The following is a 23985-nucleotide window of genomic DNA, read 5'->3' as shown; positions in this document are numbered from 1 at the left end:
TTGGCCAAACGAATCTACAAATTTTCATAGAAATATAAACAGTGCTCTATAAACAGTAAGTATTCACAAAATAAAGTCTTATCAGTTTTAACAAGACATACTGCCAATTAAGCGAATGAATGAATGAATTATTTAGAGCTTATCTCATACCAATTAAGTCTCTCTCTCTCTCCAGATGATGGAGGTAAAGTCATCACGATGGAATGTTATCTCCAAGAAGATGAACCCAAGCAAACCATTGCGTGCTTAAAAAATAACATTTTTGCATGCGAGATAGGTGCTGTAGATTGTACCCGAGAACGCCACAATAGACGAACATGGTTTAATGGTTAATTTTCTAATCAGAGTCATGAACTGGATAAAAGCGGCGTTTACCGACTGTGAACTGTGACTGACTTCATCAGTGAACCGTCGGGTCAGCATTCTATTCTGTGACTTTTGTCAAGGCTTGTGTGCTAGTCAGGAGAGGACGTCAGATTTGGACTGTCGGTAAGTTTGTATATTGGAAAAGGAATGAACATTATGAATTATGTCGTAAGTCTTAGGGTTAATGTCTATGATTCTGGAGAGCAAATTTTGCCATTTCTCTGGGACATGTCATGCATGAAATGAGTAATTTTGACGGGACGTACATCGAGATGGCAAGAAAAATTGCTATGGAATGGAACAGCTGTTTTGACGGAAGCGTAAACAAAGGTGCTATGGGATCTACATCTTACATTTTCGTAGTTTCTTGACCAAAACAGATACCTAATGCATAAAAATGAGTGTGATTGCATTATTTAATCCTATAATAATCTCTTGCAGGAGGGTAAAGCTTAAAATTCCGTTAGAAAAGAGATAAATAATAATGATATCGCTTCGCGTTCGTCAATTATTTTCGCGCCTTTTGTTGGAAATTTCGAGACATGTCAGCTGGAGGTTCTTCTGTCAGGAGACTCGTCTTTATTTGATTTAAGCAGCCGTTTGTCGCCGTCGATAATTCGCCAGCGGGTTCCAGTGAGGAGGTACAAACTAAGGTGAGTTTTTTGAAGTGTTTTTCACTTAATGAGATTTAATTATTAGGACTATTTGGGGTAAATGAAGGAGAGTCATCTAGGCCTGGTTTTCTAGCATTCATTTTACGCTATTGAGACGAGACCGTAGATTACCTATCTTAGGCATTATTTATATGAGATACGATAGAATTTATTGAAAAAAAGCCATTAGATAACAAAGGGGAACTATTAGGGCATTGTAGTAGGCCTAACTCCAAAAGAATAGACAAACTACTTAGCTTCATACCTAGGTAGCCGACCCAGTTTTTCAGAATAGCCTACCTAGGCCTATCGTCAGGTTTATAATTATTCATTGTTTAGGCTATTATAAGTAAATTAATTTTAGATTTTGCTTTAATCCATCAGACGTAGCCAGTAACATCTAGGCCTGTTTTGGACCTGAAAATATCAATTTTTCCGTTGTTTTAACGTTTGCTTTGGTACCCAAGGCCAGGTTAGGTTAGTTGTTGTTGTTTTGGTCATTTACCAACAAAAGTTACGCCAGACGTTGAAAGCTACCAACCTAGGTATATTTTAAATATCTAGCATAAAGACTGAGTGGCGACATCATAGCGGCCACCTCACTCGGAACGCGGCCACCTCCCCTAAAAGCACATGAATTATTACCATTATTTTATATAATATAGGAGAAAACACTCACTTCGAGAGGAGCGTGGAGGTCTCGGTGTGTTGCCTGGATGGGTCACAACTCATGGCAGCAAATTCAAGTTATCTACTTCTTTGGGAAGGTGGCAGCTAGCTATGTCGCCGTTTGGCCGTTAACCCTATATTTTAAATGTTGATAGAATTCATAGGAAAATTATTTTTTTAAATTTTCAAGAGGCGATACTATTCCTTTAAATTAAAATCCCACTACCCAGGCCCATAAATGTTCACCTGACCCAAATACAGCCTAGGCCTAATGACAAAATTAAAAGATTCCTTTTTTTCCAAGAATATCTAGACTTAGCCCAATCATATTTATCCTTTGACTTTAATTATCTAGAATCTAAGGTAAATGAATGAGCAGCGACATAGCAGCCACCTCTAGTGGAAAGTGGCCACCTTTCCTAAAAAGTACTTGAATTCGCTGCTATGAGCATCAGTCAAGAGTTGTTGCCTATCCAGGCAACACACTGAGACCTCTACACTCCTCTTGAACTAAGTGTTTTCTCTTAAATTATGAAATAGTGGCACAAGTGCTTTTTTTGGTTAGTACATATTTTCCTTAGGTATACATACTGCCTTTTATTATAATCCAGGTTCAACCATACCACATCGCCCCCGATGTTGGTGGAAAAAAGTTCTGGCTCACAGTAGTTGAATTAGGAATTCCCCCACTCTCCCTCCTGTCTGTACAAAGTCTCAACGTCTGTTCCAGCTTGCACTCAGTACTCTTGCATAAAAGGCCTTGGTTTTTATACCTAGTAGAAATACAAATTACACTTTAAAATGTTATGCTTTTGTGGAATCTTGTTTATTCATGATAATGTAAATATGGGGCCTCATTTAAGTGAGCTGTCTGCCCATGTAGACAAAATATGTGGCATTTCTTGCTAGTGCTCTATTTTTTGTAGTTTAGGGAGCTAAGAATAATTATTACCTTCCAGGTGAGGTATAGGCTATCGCTGGTATTGAATTAATTATTAACTGCTGAATTTCTATTTTCTAAAGATATGTCTTACACAAGAGGGTAGAGTGAGGCTTTGAATCCTTAAAGAATTCTGACCAATACAGCATAAAAATAATAATTTAGTGTATCTAGGTAACAAACATGATTAGACTCATTTCATTAGTTAGATAGCCATGTGATAAGAGATCAAAGGCAGTATGAAACGTACACTCCTAAAAAGCAGACCTCATGTCTGTTTGCAATGAAAAATACAAATTGATTGAAAATTTTTCATTTTTGGTTGAATTAAAGTTGTAAGGGTAGTTCATTATTCTCTCTGTTATGTCTTGCAAGACACACTGTTGTTTATATTCCTCGAAGGGGTATTGCATGTTTTTTAATTAATAACTAAGCCAGAAAAGTTAGACAACTTTCACATTTTTGTCAGAAGTTGTTAATCAGTTACTTGTATGGATACAATTTGCTTGACTTACATATGAAAATATTGGATTTGTAAAGATTTTAAGTAATTCCAACCTATGCAGTGTTGAATTTTGTCATTAGGCTTAATTTCGCAAAAAAAAAAAAAATTGATTGATCTGTGGTCATCCGTCAAGCCTGATTGTTAACTATTAAAATTTTGTAATAAATTTTATAAAATGATTAGATATTCCATACGCTATGACTATTAGAGCAATGGATAACCTTCATTCTCATATTTGCAGGTGAAAAGTTTGAGTTCAAGAGATGGCTGATGATTTGCTGCATGCAGAGCTATTGGCAGCTTGCTCCTCTCTTGGATACAGTGATGGGCCCGGATCAAGTACTACAAAGAAGCTCACTGTCTTGAAACTACAAAGATTTTAGTACGTACTTAAGGAAAGATGACGAGAGTCACGAAATCAGACGTGCACTTGGAGACACCCGTGTTGTACAGACTGATCTGATCCCTATAGTAAGAGACCACAGCCAAGATGCAGAACTGTTCGATGTAACGCTTAGGCTCCTTGTGAATTTGACGAATCCTGTCATTCTGCTTTTCCGTGAAGAGTTGCCAGAGGAGAAGGTGACTCACCAGCAGTACCTGCATCTCCTGTCTCAGCAACAAGGCTATAAGGAAGCTTTTGTAGAAGTTAAAAAGTATGAGTATACTTGTTGGGGAAACTATGTGAACTACTGCAGTTGGATTGGGAGATTCGTCAGGAAGAAGACAGGCTCATCATTGAGAGGATTTTAATATTAGTAAGAAACATTCTTTTTGTACCTGCCAGCCCAGAGGAAGAGAAAAGAACTGAAGATGATGCATCAATACATGACCAGGTTCTTTGGGCATTGCATCTTGCTGGATTTGAAGATTTGTTGCTTTACATAGCATCATCCGAAAATGAACAGGACTTGTGTATGCATGCTTTAGAGATTATTTCATATATGTTACGTGAACAGGATCCTGCCCAGTTGGCCAAAGCTGGGCTTCAGCGCTCCCAGTCAGAGAAGGAAAAGGATGAAAAGGAGCTACAAGAAATAAGGAAGAGAGAAGCTTTGAAGAAACAGCAACAAAGAAATAAATATTATGGAGCACGCCATTCGAGGTTTGGTGGAACTTATTATGTTCAGAACATGAAGAGCATCAGTGACCGGGACCTGATAACACATCGCCCTTTAACAGATGTTAAATCAATTAATTTTGATTTTGCCAAAAGACCGAGGAAGACTGCCAAAAATAGGGCAGATATGGTTCACAACACTTCCACAAGACGTTCAACTCTTGCCATCCGCTTGTTTTTGCAAGAATTTTGTATTGAGTTTTTGAATGGCGCTTATAACAGCATCATGTACATAGTGAGAGACAATCTAAATATGGCAAAATCACAGGAAAATGACGATTCGTATTATATGTGGGCCATTAAATTTTTTATGGAGTTTAATCGACATCATGAATTCAAACTTGAGTTGGTTAGTGAAACTCTCAGTGTTCAGATATTCCATTATCTCCAAACAAACTTGGAAAATTACTATGGCATGATGACAACAGATAAAAAGAAGATTCCATTGTGGTCAAGGAGAATGCACAGGCATTAAGAGCTTATCAAGAGCTGCTCATGACGCTGTCATACATGGACAAGTCTACTGAGGAAGTGAGAGAAGCTGCAAAAGTTCTGAAGAGTAAACTCTTTTATGTGGTAGAGTACCGGGAAATGGTCCTTGTCCTCTTGCAGAATTATGATCGAAGGAAGATGTCCGTATTATATCTGAAGGACTTGGTTGAGACAGCTCACATCTTTATTAAGCTTCTTGAAAAATTCTGTGGGAAAACCAGGCATATGATAGTTCAGAGGAAACACAGAGTAAATCCAAAGAAAAAGAAGCCTAAAGCTGTCCCCAGTCAGATGACAGAAGATCAGCTACAAGTAATATGGGATGAAATGTCAGCAGAATTATCAGCAGTAGTTCAAGGAGAGACAGGGGATCTTCCAGAGATGATACCTTTTGATGCGGCATCAGAGGATCCAGAGGACACAGGAAAAGGAGAATTGCTATGAGACGTATAAATGCCTTACTTCGCAGTAAAGAAATGCCACAGGCCGTTTCTCTTTTACGAGCAGCCAGAGAAGTATGGCCTGAAGGAATCTTTGGAGAACAAACAATTTCACCATCAGAAGAGTTTTTATCTCTACGAGAAATTTTCATGGCAGAATTGAATCCTGTTGAGCCACCTCAAGAAGAAGAGGAGGATGAGGAGGAGGATGAGGAAGAGAGGAAGCTGAGAGGCAAATGGTATTACGAGAAGAGGATTTTGATTTTCCGTCATTCATCAGACGTTTGCTCACACAAAAGTAATGCAGGCATATGCTCAGCTATTTCAGAGTATTCTACTAACAGTGCTAACACAAACCACTGTATTTTAAGGATGTTCCACCAAGAATTGCATGGATTGCAAACTCCCAGCAATGTTCTTTCAGGCCTCTCTCTTTTGTGTCTTCAGAGAAGCAATGCACGACGACAGACAAAGCACTGACGAGAGTGTTTAAAGAGATAGTTAAGTTTAGTAAGTTTATTGTTAGGGAATTTTTTGGTACAGTTCAGTCAAATAACAAGGTTTTTTGCTGAATTGTTTTTTTGGAAGGACAATAGAGAGGCTCATGAAATTGTGTGGGGTTATGAGGCCCTTTGCCTCTGGCAGGAAGCTGCCAAGAGAGCTTGGAACTGAAGAGGAAGAAGATGAGGTGCGTAGGCTCTACGAAGAAAATTTAAAGACACCCCCATGGAAAGTCTGGAAGGCAGAGATTGTGCTGATCTCATTCTGGATAACCTCATAGATGAGAAACGTACAAAGCGTGCGATTGTAAAGAAACTGAAGGAGTTAGGTCTGATTACGGAAACTAAACAGTTGAAGAATCGTAAGCCTGTGCGTGTTCGAGCTCCAAAGATATGGACTGAGGAAGAGGAAGGGGCTTAGGATGTTGTTTGAAGAAAATAAGGATGCCATGGATATTGTTGGCAGGATTATGGATCACATGGTACTGAGAAGACCAAAACATAGGGTCATTGAAAAAATTTTGGAACTTGGCCTTGTTTCGGACAAAAATGAACTCAAGAAAAAGAGAGTGAAGACAGCAAAGAAAACTAAAGGAAAAAGGGACACTAGTGATCTTGGTGAAAGATTTGTAGCTCCCGATGAAGAAAGCGATGAAAATACTGACAGGAGTGAATCTGAAGTGGAGAATGAAGAGATTGATGATTCATCTGGTGATGAAGTACCAACACAGAAGAAATCCTCAGAAAGGCAGGTATCATACATACCCCTGTAGCTACTCCAGGCTTAATAGCTCAAGCATTGAAACTGTCATCGAGGCCAACATGCAAGGTCCATTAGAGGGTGGCTTGTGGGGTGGTCCAGGAGTTGCAGATGATCGAGAAGAAGACGGTGACTTTGAACCTGTTCCAATCCTGGCTATAACAGAGGCTTGCACAGATGCCATGGAGGACAGTAAATTTCAGGAGCTGTTGAAATTACTTGGCCTTCAGCAACCCCTCAGTCATCAGGAAATGTTCTGGCGCGTTCCATCTCGGCTCAGCGTTGATGCATTGCGGAAGAGGGTCCATTACTTGAAACAGAGCTTGTCAGGAAGTCCTATTGAAGTTCCTCAGCTAGAACAACCTTTGGACCCTGTAGTTGAAGCAGTTGTAGAACCAAGCCAAGGAAAAAAGAAAGGCTCTCGGGTCTCTGTGAAAGGCTCAAAGAAAAACGCACCTAAATCTGATCCTGCCAGATCCAAGTCTAAGGCCAGACGTCAGCCAAAGAAGCAAACATATTCTTCACAGGTTTCAGAAAATTCAGATGCTGAAAATATAGATCCTGAAAACAAGGAAAATGTTGAAAGTAATCCATCGCTATCAGCATACGTAGACGATTCTGTTCCACTTCACGTAAATGACTCTGTTCCACTTTTGCCCGATGGAAGTGATGGGAATCATTCAAGCAACGATGAAATTCCCTTATCGAGGCAAGCCCTTCCGTCATCCCATGTGAACAAGAGAGTTGGCATTGACAGTGAGAATGAGTCCGATTCCAATTTGTCTGCTCCGTCACTAAAACGGGCCAAAAAGAAACGCCGTGTGGTTATTGATGATGATTCGGACAATGAAACTCCCCAAGTAGAAAGTCAAGACTTGAACCTACATATAGATACAGAAGTTGGAGAAACTAGCAGTCAAGGTATTATGAGAGTAGGCTCTGATGATGATGATGATGACGATGTACATCTGAATATTTTAAGACAAAGAGCTAAGGCAGTCATTGAAAGTGATGATGAATAGTGTTGGGTGAAGTTGTCTTCAATATGAGTGCTTATAATGTGATTGTGGTTTCATAGTATAGTATCAAATGGAGAATTTTATTTTATATCATAGCACAATATACTTGTAAGATGTCAATTGTGTAACATTTAAAGTGTTGAAAAGATGATAATAAGCTATAATATCTGCTATCTTATGTTAAGTCATTTATAATGTGTGCAGTGACCTTAAATTAATTTTTTGAATCCAGCTAAAAGGAGGTTGCTGAAAGAGAACACTGATGTCATTATTTTATGGATATTTATCCATCATTTTATATATTTATATATATATATATATATATATATATATATATATATATATATAGAAAAAGCAAATTTTTGGCAAACATTACAATTTTCATCTCATGGTCATTTTTAGTTTTTGGTTGGCCCATATTCCCCCGAGAGTCCGTGAATTGATTTGTGATTAATGTTGCTTTCCAGTATATTAGCAGCCTTTGATGGCAAGAATTGCTTACAGTTCTGTTCAGTCCTTGTGTTGATTAGTACTTGTTTTAGGTTTCAGCCTTAATAATCCTGATCGGTCAGCATTTTAGTAGTCCAGATCCAATTTCCTTGATAAAAAGTGGTTTCCCAGATAAGCGTTTCGCTTATAGGTACGTATTTTGTAGTTTTTTTATCAGGTCTACGGTTACAGATAATTTGAATTATTTTTTATTCATTTTGATATACAGAGGCTGGTAAGACTGCAGCCTCATGGCCTTTTAAACCTCATTCTTGAAAGATAAGGCAAATATAAGGGCAAGGGAAAAATGAACTGGCTAATCATTAAAGCAGCAATAATATATGTTCTACTTTTAAGGAGACCATTGAGTTGCATTTCTAGGCTTGCCTGAAGAATTTGTTTGCAAGTGAGAAGTGAAATATGATTTATAGAAATATTCAGTTTTTACTTAAAGTTTCTGGTATCTCTCGAATATTTCTTATTTAGATTTTTTTTTTTTTTTTTTTTTTTTTTTTTTTTAAGGCACAGTGTCCGAAAGTGGTTTACCATTAGGGATATAAAACTTTATTTGATGTATATAGGTGTAAAGATTTAAATTGTAATAAAAATTATTTTATTGCTTGGTTTCACTTCTATTTTTAGTTACTATTTATTTTTACCTCTTGCAATACTAACAGATTAATGCTGTAGCCCCTCATTTTATCATATTGTTGAGGGCCTGGCACTTTCATTGGTGACCAAATCTGATGAATAATAAACACCAAAGCGGAGCCTCCACTGGAAATGTTATTGTGGATGCTGCATTGCTGGCTTGGATGAGATGAATTTGCAAATACATGTAAACTGCTTTTATTTATAATGAACTAGCCCATATTACCAAAAATTATCACCAGCTCCTATATTACCCCCATACTGTACCATCTTTAACTGAATGATTTCATTTTGACCCTTATTTTGAGATGTAACTGAATTAAATATGTACTGCTTTCAGATTGGTTATTATTGGTTTGGCTGTATGATTTGAAATTAATTTTAAGAAATATCTGGACGGATCGTGATCAAAGTTACGATTGCGAAGAGTTGAGATATTCTTCTTGTCAATAGAAGTTAGAACAGTGGTAGGTCATTTACAGCTCTGATTTTTCTCGTATTGTTCATGATTAATCCATGTCCAACACCTAGGTAAGACCTTTCTGCCAAATATTTCTTGTTTGTATTAAGTTCACAACCTCTATCTGCAGATAAGCTGGGACTGTAGAATATTCCACAATGAGAATATTCCATGTGTATATTTTAATGTGTGGTCTGGTTTTTTTTTATCTTGTCTCGTTTGTTATTTATACTCCTTTCCTTACCATGTTTGATATTTGTCCCAGCTGAGTAGTACGTATTAATCTTTCTAAAAATGACCTTTAGTTTCATGGCATTCCTTTAGTCTGTACTGGTTCTTTCATTAGGGGTAACTTCATTTTCACTTGTCTTTCTTTTTCTAGTTTTTGCTTGGTTTGTATCCCAGCTGCTTTTTCTCTGGATGTTGCTGTATGTTAGATCTGGACTGATATTGTAACTTGTTCTTGTGAGGATAAAAACCTGTGTTTTCATATGGATGTACTTCTGGTGCAGCTTTAAAGCTGAAAAAAAAATTTAAAGATTTGGTAGTTTCCTTTTCACAGAGGTTGCTGGTAAATACCTGTACACAGTAGTCATAGCCCCACTTTCTCTTACTAGTAGAGTGCAGGTATGTTATTCATGCTCTTATTTTGGCTATGCTTGAATTGCTTGTGTGTGGGGCTTTCCTGTTCTTTATGTTGATGGTGTGCAGTTTTAATGTGATAGCACTTGTGTGTTTGGTCATAAGAATGACTGGTGCAGCTACCTTGGACATGATAGACTGTGAAGTTCATGAGAGTGCCTGCTATTGACCCGAGCTGTTTGTTCAGCTTGTGGAGACCAGTAGCATTTATTGTTTACTCATTTGGAGTGTACCTCTTGGTCTCCTTCCAAATGAGAGAGAGAGACACGACATCAGGAGGAAAGCAAAAAGGTGATTTTAGAGAGTATTGCACCTCTGCTATCTCTTTCCATTCTTATGCTGGTTCCAGTTTCCATCCCTCCACCAGCTGTAGTCCCTACCTATCCTTCATTCCTTGCAAGGGGTTAGGAGGCAGTATTCAAGACTACCAATTTCAGAGGAAGTACATTCCAAGTTAAATGTCTTTTCTCGATTGAGGGTTTCCGTAAACGAGCATTTGACAAAACAAACTGCACCTTCCTTTCTGGTGGAGGTTCAAAGTGTGCTTAGCCTATGACGAGTTTTTGGTGTAACCAATAGATTAATGAAAACCAAAGTCCCATTCATTTAGTGTTTGTGAGAATTCTCCTGTCACTAGATGACAGTGACACGAGACAGAATAATGTCAAGAACTCTTCAACACCCAAGGATACTTCTGATGAGGAATATTCATGTCAAGAGCACTTATCCTTCGAGATCCCTGAAAGAGGCTAAGAGAGGATCGGATCAGAATGGTGACTGGTATTTAGAGGACAGAAGAGGATGAGTGGTGAAAGTTGGATAGGTATCTGGAGTCTTTAAGTGAAGATATTGGTAGTTCAGTGTGCACAGGTGTGTAGACATCTGAAGAGGCAATTGTGGTTGATAGTGTTTACTATGGCAGAAAGAGTGCCTTCTGTCATCTGCAATCTCTTTTCAACGAGTCAAGTACAAGTGTATATCAGTCAGTTATAGTCACACTTGATGGATGAGAGATGGAACAGGAGAATGCTAGTCGGTTGAAATATAACTTGTTCAGTAGTGGACCAGTCCCCTGGTAAGGTGTGTGATTGGAGCTGTATTGACATGCACTGGATTGATCTTTGGTTAAAGCATGGTAGTAGTGGGCTGGACAGCAGACAAGGCAAGTCAGGAGTTGATATGACAGCAAGACACTAGTGAAAGTGTACAGCATTTGAAGATCAGGCTATGAAAATGGAGTGGAGAAGATAAATGAATGGTGCTCTTTCACCCAGACTTGGAACCGACATTGATGGTTGTGAAACAGAGGAACCAACCACTAGTAACCGAGTTCCATTACCAATTTGACTTGAACTTTTTTCCATTCAGTGACATTGAATTTAGGTTACCTGGTATGACAGCTACTAAGGTCACCGACTATTGGAGACAGTGAAGCGCTGGGCAAGTTATCATATAGCTGCGGCAACATTGCAGGATCATGGAAAGTAAGGTTATTGGTTAAGGACACCTGAGGATCCTGAAGGCTCATGCTTAAGTGTCCAGCAGATAGAATACTAAAAGAATATTGGGGGACGTGAGTGTTAGTGGGTAATTGCACTGTATAGATAATTGATAGGATTATTTTGAAACAAAATACATACATAACTGTATCTGAATATGCCTTAGAAAATGGTAGATGCCTTAGATGAACTGAGCTTCATTTATGAACCATGAATCAGGTACTGAAAACCAGTGTTGATGAGAAATTCTCTTTCTGAAAAGGTCACACAATATAAATAAAAAGGAAGAACTCAAATGATGATGTCTTTGTAGGACTTTCAAGATTTCAGGATATGATACTAATGATCATATGATTCAATGGGGACCAGATTTTTCCTGACAGTGCCATGAGAGATTTTATTTATGCCAATTGTATCTAATTGTGGATTAAAGAGGAGGGTTGAGTGCTTGGTTAATGTACCTGCCGTAACTGGAACAAACTGCAACAGATGTTAATGAAGGCTGAAATCCAAGAGAGTAAGTTAGTAATTGTTTCATTTTCAGAGGTAAAATTGTCATCAACTTTAAAGTCTATGAATTTGATTTTTCCTTTACATGGTTAGATATGCATTGAACTCTCTCCCTTCTTATCTATATTGTACATTTTCAGATGGAGTTCCAGTGCCTCAGTGGCGTGGTGGGTAGGTCTTGACCTGCCACTTTGGTGGCCGTGAGTTTGATTCTCGGGTATTCTATTGAGGGGTTAGGGATGTGTATTTCTGGTGATAGAAGTTCACTCAATATGGTTCGGAAGTCACATAAAGCTGTTGGTCCTGGTGCTGAATAACCACTGGTTCCATGCAACATAAAAACACCATACAAACAAGCAAACAGATGGAGTTCCTGTTTGGTTTTAGTCTTTATTCATGTCCTATTTCTCAATTTGGTAGGTCTTACTGCTTTATTCCTCCCACTTCCAGGATGAATGTAAATTTCACAGCCTGTTGTGATGTTTTTAGACTTAATTCAAGAGAGATTGTGGCAAGCACTATTTTAGGACTTTGAACAAAACCATAGCTCATAAAATACTCATGGAGATAAGAAGTCTGTCTGGTCTGTCTTATAGTACTGAGATAGTGAAGAGAAACTAAACATGATAAGGGTAAAATAGCTGACTCCTTATCTTTTTTCTTTCAAGCAAGTCGACTTGTGTGATAATGAACTTCGTCGTTATCAGAGTAACATTTGTAGTAGTGTTAATAATCTGGTTTTTTCAGTACTGAAGATATGAAATAGGTAAGGTGCTCTTGCTTTGTCTAGGGATAGTGGAAGGTACGTTTTGCTATCATTGTTGAAGAAACATTAGTCAGGTTAGTGTTTTAGTACAATTTTATTCTTAGATTTCTTATTATGCATTATCTAGTTGGCTTATAGCATATAATTTTGTGAATTTACAAGACTACCATTTGGATTTTGGCAAGAAGCAGGTAAAATTAGCTTTTTGTAAAGTTTTTTGGGCGTTATATTTTAATGTTGAAAAATTGATGCAATGGTTTGATCTTTTAAGATATTTTAGGTATCAGTTTCCATAGGCTTATCTTCTTGCTGTTGAAACTGAATGTGTGTACGTATATTCATTTAGATACCTGAGTATATTGTGTGATTTGTAAATTTCTGTTCTTATGCTTTCAAAAGACCTACAGCTTAAGAATTTGATGGTACCAGATTTCGTTTTGCCATCGCTTTGTTCGTAACAGTAATAATGAATATTTTAACAAAGCCCACCCATATCACTTTCAGCTGGGAATTACAATTGATCCTTTATTGTCCCCTTATTAGTAGGAAAAAGTAAATCACCAGACTTACTGGACTTTGTACTACAAAATGCCGTGGGAAGTAAGGCGTTACCTTCATTCTTTTGGTTTTTGCAGAGGTTAGATTTAGGTTCCATACTTGTTGCATAGGTGTTTTGGATTGGTTCAGTTTTACTTTTCATTTGCACCAAGGAATGACTGTGCAGTTGCTGGTTCTCTTTGTCTATGATTCCTAGCTACAGCCACACAATGAATTCATTAATAATTATTAGTCCCCTGTGAAATTATGTCTTCACAGGATTATGAATGAGAGAACAAAAAATAGGCAGTATTGTTTAAGGATGTTGCTAATTAGATCTCTTGAATATAAGAGGCAGTAGTATTTGTAGTAGGAACCATTTTTAAGTAAAAGTACCTTACAGGTGTGTAATTTGTACGCTATAGTCACTTAAATTACCTAATCTTACCACATTTGAGGTAAGATTAGGTTCTGATTAACATAAATTTTACCCTTGGGTAAAATTTATGTTAATCAGAACTTCCAAGTACCTACTGTAGAACCTGGTAAACCTCTAAATTATACTTAAACAGTAAAGACAGCAAGTGCTCTAATATTGTTACATGATTTGCAGTTTCACTGCCTGATACATTACAATACGGCCTCAGAATCGCATTACAATACGGCCTCTTAATCTTACTTGTATCAGTTTAAAGTTTTCCATAAAAAAAAAGTGCTAAAATGTCTTACAATGAGACACATTATGTATTGATGTACCTTGCTCTCAGCCTTGATTCCCTGTAAGTAAAGGCATATCACTTTTGACAGGACAAAGCACCTAGTCACCTTATTTTTGGTATGAAGGGTGACAAGAAATTGTGAATGACGTAGCTATTAATGCTGATGTCCTGGAATTTGTGTCTTGGCTACCAAGTCAGTATCCATTCCTTTGTAAGTGTGACTTATTCTCAGGTAGCATACAGCTCACTGACTTGTTGGAAAGATGCAGAAACTGGCACAAGCAATTCAGTTAAGTAGTTAAGGAAACATAATTGAACAATTCATGCGTAGGTGTAGTGAAGATTTGAATACCAACAGAATCCTTTTGAGAGTCTTATGAAAATCTGATCCTCTTGAGGACTGACATAACCTCGTAAGGTGCACTAGAGAACTTGAGTTAAATCCGCAAGGATCAGAGATTTCAAATGGTTTAAACCTATAGCCCATTATCATTAAGACTGCCATCTTTTCTCCTAAAGAATGAGAGAAATCTGCTGTGGATGTCATCACTTGGATCAATACTCCTTTCCCTTTCACTGAACCACCCGGCACTCCATTTTGCATGGCAGATGTTGAGGGTAGATTCTATGCTTGAATTAAAGGTGATTTAGCATTTTGTGCTGAAAAATTATTTTCTCTGAGGCCCTGCTCCATGATGTCCAAGCATGAAGATCTAAAATCTCTAGGTTCTTGTGGGGTCAGAAAAAATGAGACTGGCTTAGGAAGTCATATTCTGAGGCGAGTATAAAAACAAATGTTACTGCAGGTAAAGGCAAAAATAAGTACTGTACGTATTAGGTTTCTCAAAGATCAACACTGTGGGTCATACATTGTCCAATAGCTAGAAAACATTTATATATCATACTTCCTTGCTGTTCTATCAGCTTTTGCTGAAAAGGTTTGTTTAATTAAATATATATATCCAAATGTTCCCAGCATTTTGAATAATATTTTGTGATGTGTACACCATTGTTTAAAATTCTTCCCTTCTCTTTTGTCAGGTTACAACACCCCAGAATAGGAATCTGTGCTCTTGACAGGATTCTCACTACCCCTTAGGTATTTAATGCTGTGATAAGCTTTTTGTGAGAGGCTGAGCAGATGGGTATTTTAAGGAAAATTTTTATTATTTTCCAAAGGGTTGAAATTTTTCAAGTTTCTCCCAAAAATCATGATTTTCATAATGTACAGACTTTTTATATGAAAATACAATTTTAAGAGTCAAGCTACTTAATGTATAGCAGAGTAATCTAGGTTTACTGTTAAGAGTTAATCTATTGTATACACAGTAATTTCATTTGAATCTGTATTGCAATGCATTGATATAGTACTTTGTGTTTTTTTTAAGATGCGATGGATCAAAATCTCAAAGGATGGTTTACTGAACGATCCCCCATGTGGCCGGGTCAGGCGTTTTCTTTGCAAGTGAAGGAAGTTCTTTTGGAGGAGAAAAGTCCATTCCAGAGCATTCAGGTCTTTGATAGGTATGTATTTCCCTATTGTTTAAAGGTATATTTTCCAGAAAACATGCCTAAGAAGAATAATATTTGCCTAATTTTCTAGAAAATTGAGAAAAGTTAACTGCACAGATAATATCTGAGGAAAAGGCATTGATTTAGATGCCACCACATCTGCTGTGGGTAAAACAGGCCCCGTCATAACCAACAGCCATAGTGACAACAGTCTCCCATACCTTTTAAATAGTGATGTTCTTTGAACTGTACTGAAATACACAAGTATAATGTGTAAATTTCAATTTCCATTCTTTTTGTAACTTTCAGTACTCACTATGGAAGAGTTTTGGTACTGGACGGAGCAATTCAATGCACAGAGCGAGACGAATGTTCATATCAAGAGATGATCACATTTCTGCCTCTCAACTCGCATCCAAGTCCTAAGAGGGTAAGATTCATTATTTATTGCGGAAACCTTTTTAAGTGATTTTTGTATAAATATTGCTCGTCAGTACTTTACTATATTCTTATCTGTGGGTTTTCCAGTTGTGGAAAACCCAGAAATTTTGCAATAACATACGATTCTTTGAATTATTACAGTTTCTTGAGGTTTGACCAAAGATATCATTCTGCTTCCAGATTGCAAATCCATCAGGTACATGGAGCATTTGACAGAGATTAAAACCAAGGCCATTTGGAATTACACATGGAAAGTGCTGTAACTGACTCTTTTACTTATGAGATTCATTATTATTATGATTAGATTTTTTGGTAAGCCACCTTTCTAGATGTGTTGCATTTTCAGGTGCTTATCATTGGTGGGGGTGATGGAGGAGTAGCACGGGAGGTTAGCAAACATCCATCTGTGGAGCACATTGTTCAGTGTGAAATTGATTCAAAGGCAAGTGATGTAGAATTATGCTACTGTTAATAATAGGGGTGCGGATCTTACATTCTGTGCAAAGGCTTTATTAAAAAAGAAAGATAATCAATAACAATTTTAATGCCTAAGTGTCAAGAAGATAATCCTAATGTTATGACCTCTGGTTTGTTAGTTATGAAAAATACAAATTGATTGAAAATTTGTCATATTTCTGATACATAATCATTCACATTTTGGTGGAAGATTATCTTTTAAAAAGGTTGGACATGTAGTCACTTCCTTCACTCTGTTCTGTCTGTTGTATTTTCTGCCTGAAAACCCAAGAGGTCAGAGAGTTCCTTTTCACACTTAAAAAGAAGCCTGACATAGTCTTGGCATTGAAGAGAACAGTCTTGGATTGATGGTCACCAAATCAGTGTTTATAAAAAAAACTATTACAATGTACTGTATCATACTGATAAATTATAGGTACTATTGTGTTTGTGATAAACATAATACTGTAATTTCAAAAATTATTAGCTATTTAACCCTTAAACGCCGACTGGACGTATTTTACGTCGACATTTTTTGTCTCTCGGGTGGCGACTGGACGTATTTTTACGTCGACATACAAAAGTTTTTTTTGAAAAATTCGCGGAAAAAATACTTATAGGCCTACCAGCCTAAAACTTTTGAATCACGTGCCTTGGGGGATGCTGGGAGTTCACGGATCAAGGTGTTGTTTTGTTTACAATCGTTACGCAGGCGCGCAAGCGCGAATTTCTTTCTTTTCGCACTAAAAAGTATCTGTGACACATCTCGGAAATTATTTCGTCACTTTGACATAATTTTTGTACCATTGTAAATTAGCCGTTACATAAAGTATTATATATGAAAATGTGCGCATTTTTATGTAAAATACAACAATAAAATACTCATGATTGTAGCTTTTATCAGTTTTGAGATATTTTCATATAAATAACGATAATTGCCAAATTTTCAACCTTCGGTCAACTTTTGACTCTACCGAAATGGTCGAAAAACGCAATTGTAAGCTAAAACTCTTATGTTTTAGTAATATTCAATCATTTACCTTAATTTTGCAACTAATTGGAAGTCTCGAGCACAATATTCCGATTGATGGTGAATTTATGAAAAAACTTTTTCCTTACGTCCGCGCGGTAACTCTTCCGAAAAAAATCATACATGCGATTGTGGTAATGTTTGCACCATTTTAAAATTAGCCGTTATATAAAGTTTTATATATGAAAATGTGCGCAATTTCATGCTTAATACAACTAAAAACAACCCATGGTTGTAGCTTTTATCAGTTTTGAGATATTTTCATATACTAAATAATGATAATTGCCAAAATTTCAACCTTCGGTCAAATTTGACTCTACCGAAATGGTCGAAAAACGCAATTGTAAGCTAAAACGCTTATATTCTAGTAATATTCAAGCATTTACCTTCATTTTGCAACAAATTGGAAGTCTCTAGCACAATATTTTGATTTATGGTGAATTTATGAAAAAAATAAAATTTTCTTTATGTCCGCGCGGTAACTCTTCCGAAAAAATCATACGTGTGATTGTGGTAATGTTTGCACCATTTTAAATTAGCCGTTACATAAAGTTTTATATATGAAAATGTGCGCAATTTCATGTAGAATACAACCAAAAATAATTGAAGGTTGTAGCTTTTCTCATTTTTTAAATATTTGCATATAAATCACGATAAATGACCACGTTCGGTCAACTTTGACTCTACCGAAATGGTTGAAAAACGGAATTGTAAGCTAAAACTCTTACAATCTAGTAATATTCAGTCATTTATCTTCATCTTGAAACAAATTCGAAGTCTCTAGCAAAATATTTAGATTTATGGTGAATTTAAACAAAATCTTTCCTTCCCTCCGCGCGCGGATTCTCCGCCACAAATCTCCGAAATGCGTACGTACCATTCTCGGAATATTTGCTCAGTTTCATATTAGGCATTTCATAGAGTTTTATATATGAAAATGTGCGCAATTTCATGTAGAATAAAACAAAAATATTTGAAGGTTGTAGCTTTTCTTATTTCCGAAATAATTGCATATAAAAATATAAAAAAAAAAAATTAAAAAAAAAAAATTCGACATTCGGTCAAATTTTCAAATTTAACTCGTCAGATATGGTCGAAAACTGCAATTGTAAGCTAATACTCTTACAGTATAGTAATATTCAATCATTTGTCTTCATTTTGAAAGAAATTGGAAGTCTCTAGGACAAAATTTAGATTTATGGTGAATTTTTGAAAAAAATATTTGTTTACGTCCGCGCGTTACGAATTCATGCATTATTTTGTGATAATATTTTCTCTGTGTTGCTTTTATCGTTTTACAATGTGTTATATACCAAAATGATCGCAATTTAGTGTACATTACAAAAAAAAAAAGTAACTTGTTACCTTTAACCGTTTTTTGCACACTGCGATTTGAATACAATTATATATGAAATTTTGTTTTTGCGCTATCATATATCGCATTATTTATATATGATAATGATAATTTTTTTCATTTCTGATGGTTGCATACTAAACTTCAGCCGATGACAAAAAAGGAGCCAAAAATGAACTCTTAATCTTGAAAACTAAGCGTGCTGTGATTTTTTGAAAAAAATATTTTTTCCGCTTCCGCGCTCACTCTGAAACACCTCCGGCACACGGGAGACAATTTTTTTTTTACCGTTTCGGCGTTAGAGGGTTAAGATAAATTATGGTTACCTGAGTTTGTTATTCTGAATCTGATTTGCAAACCTGAAAAGGACATGCATAACTAACAAGAAGTTTTTTCCATGAACAGGTGGTTGAGGCTTGTAAAAAGTACATTCCATCAATGGGTTGTGGATTCAGCTGCCCCAAGCTCACTCTCTATACTGGAGATGGCGCTAAATTCTTGGAAACCACGAATGAGAAATTTGATGTAATCATCACAGATGCATCTGATCCTGTAGTGAATGCAGACGAAGGTGCTGGAACTAAGGATGGTGGGTGAATTTTATTTTATTTGTCAGATGATATAAAAATGTTTCCATTTTTCTCACTGTATATAGAATGAAGTTTTACCTGAAGGTACTTTGCCAATGTCATCTTTTAAGATTATATGTAGTAGTCTTCAGAACATGTTAGTATTGATTCAAGAGCATGCAGTTTAGTTTGAAGGTGAAGTCTGAAGCTGTGAAGTAAATACACTTGTGTCATAAATATTTCATTTAAATATTAGTAAGTCCTTTTGCATTAAGGATGTGTATTGTTTATTATTTTAGAATTATCATGATCAATGTTTTCTGTGTTCTCACAGGACTAGCTTGAATGACTTCATATTATCAAAAGGAAAACAGGTTTTATGTAATAAAGCTTTTTATATGATGGTTCTTGACTAGACCAACTAAAATTGTTTTATTTGCTGCTAGTAATTAAAATTTGGATATTCATACAAAATATACTTGATTGTAGTACGTATTTGCTTCAAATGGGAACTGGCCCTTGAGGAGTGTCATTAAGCAGCCTTGTGCTGAACTGGCATTCTCAGCATCTCTTGAGAGTTAATTCCATGTGTATTCCCTTTTTATTGAGGATTTAGTGTTTTAAAAATATAAGAGATATGTTAGAAAAAGCAGTTCCAAAGTAAAAGAAATAAGTTTTTCTACCTTCCAGATATTTTTACATTTTTGTTATTTACGTACTATACTGTATATGCCATATCTTGAAAAATCTTGCCTGCTTATTACTGTACTCTTTGCTTTTTTTTTATTTGTATCATGAATTGATGTCTGCAGTGAGAATTAATTGGTAATATGCCCTGTACTAAATTCTAATCTTATTTTATATATGTACTTTGGCTTTTTCTGTGTATATTACTGGAAAGGAAAACAAATTATTTATGAGACCAAAATGAATTATCCAAAGGGTGAATTTAATTTAACAATGCTTTGCAGGTCCTGCAGCTTCCCTTTTCAACGAAGATTATTATGTAAAGATGAAAGAGAAGTTGGCGGAAGGAGGAATTCTTTGTTGTCAGGTTGGTATATTCGTAGAAGTTTGAGTATATTGGATATACAGTGGTCTCCCCGTATTCGTGGGGATGCGCACCAGACCCCCCAGTGAATAGTTAGAACCTGCGAATGTTTGGAACCCCCTATAAAAAGGCTAAAAACAGCCTATTTTGTTAGTTAAAACTGAAGAAAACCCCACTAAAAATTTTCATACATGTTTTTTTTAATAGTTTTATCACAAAAAGTGCATTTTATGACAAAATTGATAAAAAAAAACCTAGGAATTTGTGGATATTTCTCATAGAAAAATACCGCGAATGTGCGAATTTTCCGCTAATAATGCGGGGAAACATTCCAGAGAAATCCGCGAATCCGGAGAACGCGAATATGGGGGCTCCACTGTAAACTGATGTCATTTGTTCCACTTCATAGTTTGGATTAGTAATTTTTCCTTTTAGGCTATTCACCTTTTTGTTGATTTGTGTAGCTAATAGATGTTGAGTGATTGATAAATACTGTACCAATCATAGTGTGAAGTTGTGGATGAATTTGGCCGAAGAGGATGCAGAATATTTAGTTCCACTTTGGATGTCTTTCATAATACACACCAGTCTAATTGGTGGTTTTGTAACCTCATTATTTTGTGCTCTCAAAATTACTAATACTGTTCAGGCTTTGATGCTCCTCGTCGGAGTTTTAACTTCAGCTTTTCCCTTTAGGATGTTAAAACATGAAATTACTCTTTCTGTCTTGTTCTAGAATATCAGAAGAGTAAAGAAAACTTTAATGTCTAAACACCTAAAGGGAAAATCTGCTCTAAATATTTGAATGTTGATTAGGTCTTGTACAGTATGGCATTTGTGGACCTAGAAAGGGCATTTAGCAGAGTACTGAAGCAAGCAATACTCTGATATATGTAATTTCTTTGGTGTACACCAAAACTGACAGTATCAGTTTAAAGATTTTTCCAACCTTTCCTTTAGCAGTTTTCATAGCATGATTCAGCAGTACTTTACAGAATGTAGAGCATCCAATTTTCTTATGTACAGTATTGCAGTAATGATTTTCTCCCACTCTTCTGGTCCATTGTCACTTTTCCCAAATTTTCCATATCATAAATATGAAGAAAGAAATGGTTGTACTGTGTACACAATATTATATATGTTTTAGAGTTGTGTATTTGATATGTTACCTGAGCTTTAAATAATTACCTTGTAATTTCAGGGTGAGAACATGTGGCTTCATGCAGAGTTGATTAGCAGACTCTTGAAGAAATGCCGGTCCATATATCCAGTGGTTGATTATGCTTACACATGCACACCGACTTACCCTTCAGGCCAAATAGGATTCATCCTTTGCAGTAAAAACCCTGTGAGTATATGAAAAATGCTCATTCATTCAACATGAATTTGTATTTTAACATTAATTTCTTTTGTTTGCACTCATAACAGAGACTTTGCCTTACACAGATATGTATATGGTAAAATTAGTTTGAGAAATTTCTCATATAATCAGACCTGGTGTCACTGAAGATCATTAAATTTGTAATTTCAGTGGTGTTAGATAAAATTACTCTTGGGTTGTGCATTTATTCCAAAATGAATACCACACTGAAGTAATAAACAGCCTTTGAATTTGAATAATTGTTTTGTTCATGAATGCATAACAAAATTTATGATGAAACATATATTTAGTGATGTCTTCAGTTTTCAATCAGTAACACATCTGCACAGAATAAGACTATTTATGATTAGGTAATTGAAACATATTATAATGCAAAATCACTGAACTTTGAGTATTGTCCACTGAAAGTAAAACACTTTTACAGCAAACTAAGTTCAGGGAACCCGTCACAATATGGAATGACGATGATGTCGAGACATTTTCTCTCAAGTACTACAATGCCGATATCCATCGTGCGTCATTCATAATGCCAACATTCATGAGGAAGGCCTTGCAGAAAGCACAAGTATAGAACGTCACAGGTTTTATAGTACAGGTTCACATCTCTGTTGTATAATAAATAAACTAGTACTAGTTTATTTAGGTTTTCAGTTCTGTTGTATGTATTGTAGTTTTAGTTTTTCAGTTCTGCTAGTTTTATTGTTAGTCAAGAATCAAAGGTTTAAAAAATATTTTTGTAAAATTTTGTATTGAAATGTTGACCGGTTACATGTAGACCTAGGTTTTTAATATGCTTCTATTCACTGTAGATTGAGAACATTTTGAACATTAAAATACAGTGAGCAAGATATGGTAGAGTACAATAATTGGCACTCTCACAAAGGTAGAAAGAAGCCAGCTTCATGACCCCAGAGCACTGGACAGCTTCACTTGGTAATTATTATTAAGTAGTTTAACCAAACCACTAAGCCAAAATACCTATTTTTCATAGGGCTTGCCAAAATATTTTCCATTCTTTAAAAATATGATATAGTAATTAGCTAACTGGATAGACTGAATTTCTTTAACCAAATCATTTCCACAACACCTCACAGTTGCACTTTGAATCAGTTTTTAGGAGAAGGTGGAAAGTAAGATGGAAGAAAAATATGAAAGGAGATACAGTAAAAGGAACAAATGGGGTTGCAGCTAGGGGCTGAAGGCATGCTGCAAAGAACCTCAAGTAATGCCTACAGTGAACCGCATGAGGTGCACTGACGGAACTACCTTCATATGGGGTGAATTATAGTAAGGAAATCAGCCAGCCATGAAGTTGTAACAGTAGTGTCCAAATTTCCCTTACCAGATACATTAATTACTGCAACATGAATTTGCAAATTTTCCTAATTCTGCTTGCTTAAAAGTCCTTTTTAGTAGATTATTCTTCAATGGTCTGCCAAAGATCAGTACAGTCTTGTACAGAAATTTGAGCTTGAGCTCTCAAACCATAAGCATAATTTTTGAAGTTGAAAAAAAAAAAAAAAGAGTGAATTAGGTGGAATAGTTCACTAATCAGGGTAACTAGGGAATAAAGTTCACTAGCCATGAATTTAGTAGCACTGATAATTCCATTGACAGCAGTACAATTAAGTCTTTTACAGGTTTTTGAAATTTTAATAATTTCAAATGTCCATACAAATAAAAGTATCCTACACAGAAAAAGCTTTCATCCCTTTTGGTAATTAGTTGAAAATGTTGTAAATAATAATGGTAAATTCTAGGTATTGACATGTGACAGTCTTTCATTTTATAGATATAAGCCAATTTCTTTACAAATGCCTTTGTGTTTGGGGGTCAGACACATTATCTAAATCTGTTTGTTAGTAGTTGAATAAGCCTGCACCAGGGCATTCGCATGCATCTGCAATACGACTTTTTCCTTCAGCCTGGTCTGAAGAATTATGAAATGCCAAGCTTTGAATGAAGTACACAAGGGAATTTTGACATTTTCCAATGCTCCTTATCTAGCATGGTCTGCATACAGGACCAAGGCTAACAACCCTTGGTCGGTCAAAAATTGGTTGGAGAGTAACAGAGGGGTTGCTGTCCTTGAGGGGCAGTCTGTACCAGTCCAGTTAAGACTGAAACTACACAGGACTCCAACCCATTATGTACTAGCATGGTTTTCCAGTGGGGAGTTTCCCCTACTCGCAGCAACAGGAGAGTAAGCATTCTCACTCCCTATTGCTGTGAGTAGGAGATGCCTGTCAACATGCCATCAACAGGGGATGGATTCCTGGGTAATCTCAATCCTTACTGGACTGGTGCAGAATGCCCTTCATGAATTGCAGCCCACATGTTACTCTTCAAATGATCCAATTTCCTGCCTACCATCCCTGCTACCCTTAGTATCCACCTCATTTTGCCTTCCCTAATCTGACAGTGGCCTAGGGCAGGTAGCAGGCTTGGAAGGCC

The 23985-nt window shown here is 36.4% G+C and overlaps 1 protein-coding gene and 1 pseudogene across 7 annotated transcripts; both read left to right on the top strand.

Moving 5' to 3' along the window:
- The first annotated feature begins 202 nt into the window (after positions 1-202).
- LOC135227151 (spermidine synthase-like) lies at positions 203-22582 on the top strand. Of its 7 annotated transcripts, none has more exons than XM_064267038.1 (10): positions 204-489; positions 8945-9071; positions 14779-14836; positions 15126-15261; positions 15559-15679; positions 16037-16132; positions 18936-19119; positions 20071-20153; positions 21352-21498; positions 21956-22582. In XM_064267038.1, the coding sequence occupies exons 4-10, from the start codon at positions 15131-15133 to the stop codon at positions 22100-22102; spliced, it is 909 nt and encodes a 302-aa protein (XP_064123108.1). In that variant the 5' UTR covers positions 204-489; positions 8945-9071; positions 14779-14836; positions 15126-15130; the 3' UTR covers positions 22103-22582. The 7 variants fall into 7 exon arrangements, with proteins under 7 accessions (XP_064123113.1, XP_064123112.1, XP_064123108.1 ...); XM_064267039.1 differs by lacking the exon at positions 204-489 and adding an exon at positions 898-1019; XM_064267043.1 differs by lacking the exon at positions 14779-14836 and having other exon boundaries at positions 203-489.
- LOC135227149 (protein timeless homolog) lies at positions 3397-7746 on the top strand (annotated as a pseudogene).
- Positions 22583-23985: the final 1403 nt, after the last annotated feature.

Source organism: Macrobrachium nipponense, chromosome 15 (assembly GCF_015104395.2).
Source record: "Macrobrachium nipponense isolate FS-2020 chromosome 15, ASM1510439v2, whole genome shotgun sequence".
Lineage (NCBI taxonomy): Eukaryota > Metazoa > Arthropoda > Malacostraca > Decapoda > Palaemonidae > Macrobrachium > Macrobrachium nipponense.
The sequence above is the reverse complement of the archived record's forward strand: the minus strand, read 5'-3'. Positions and strand labels throughout refer to the sequence as shown.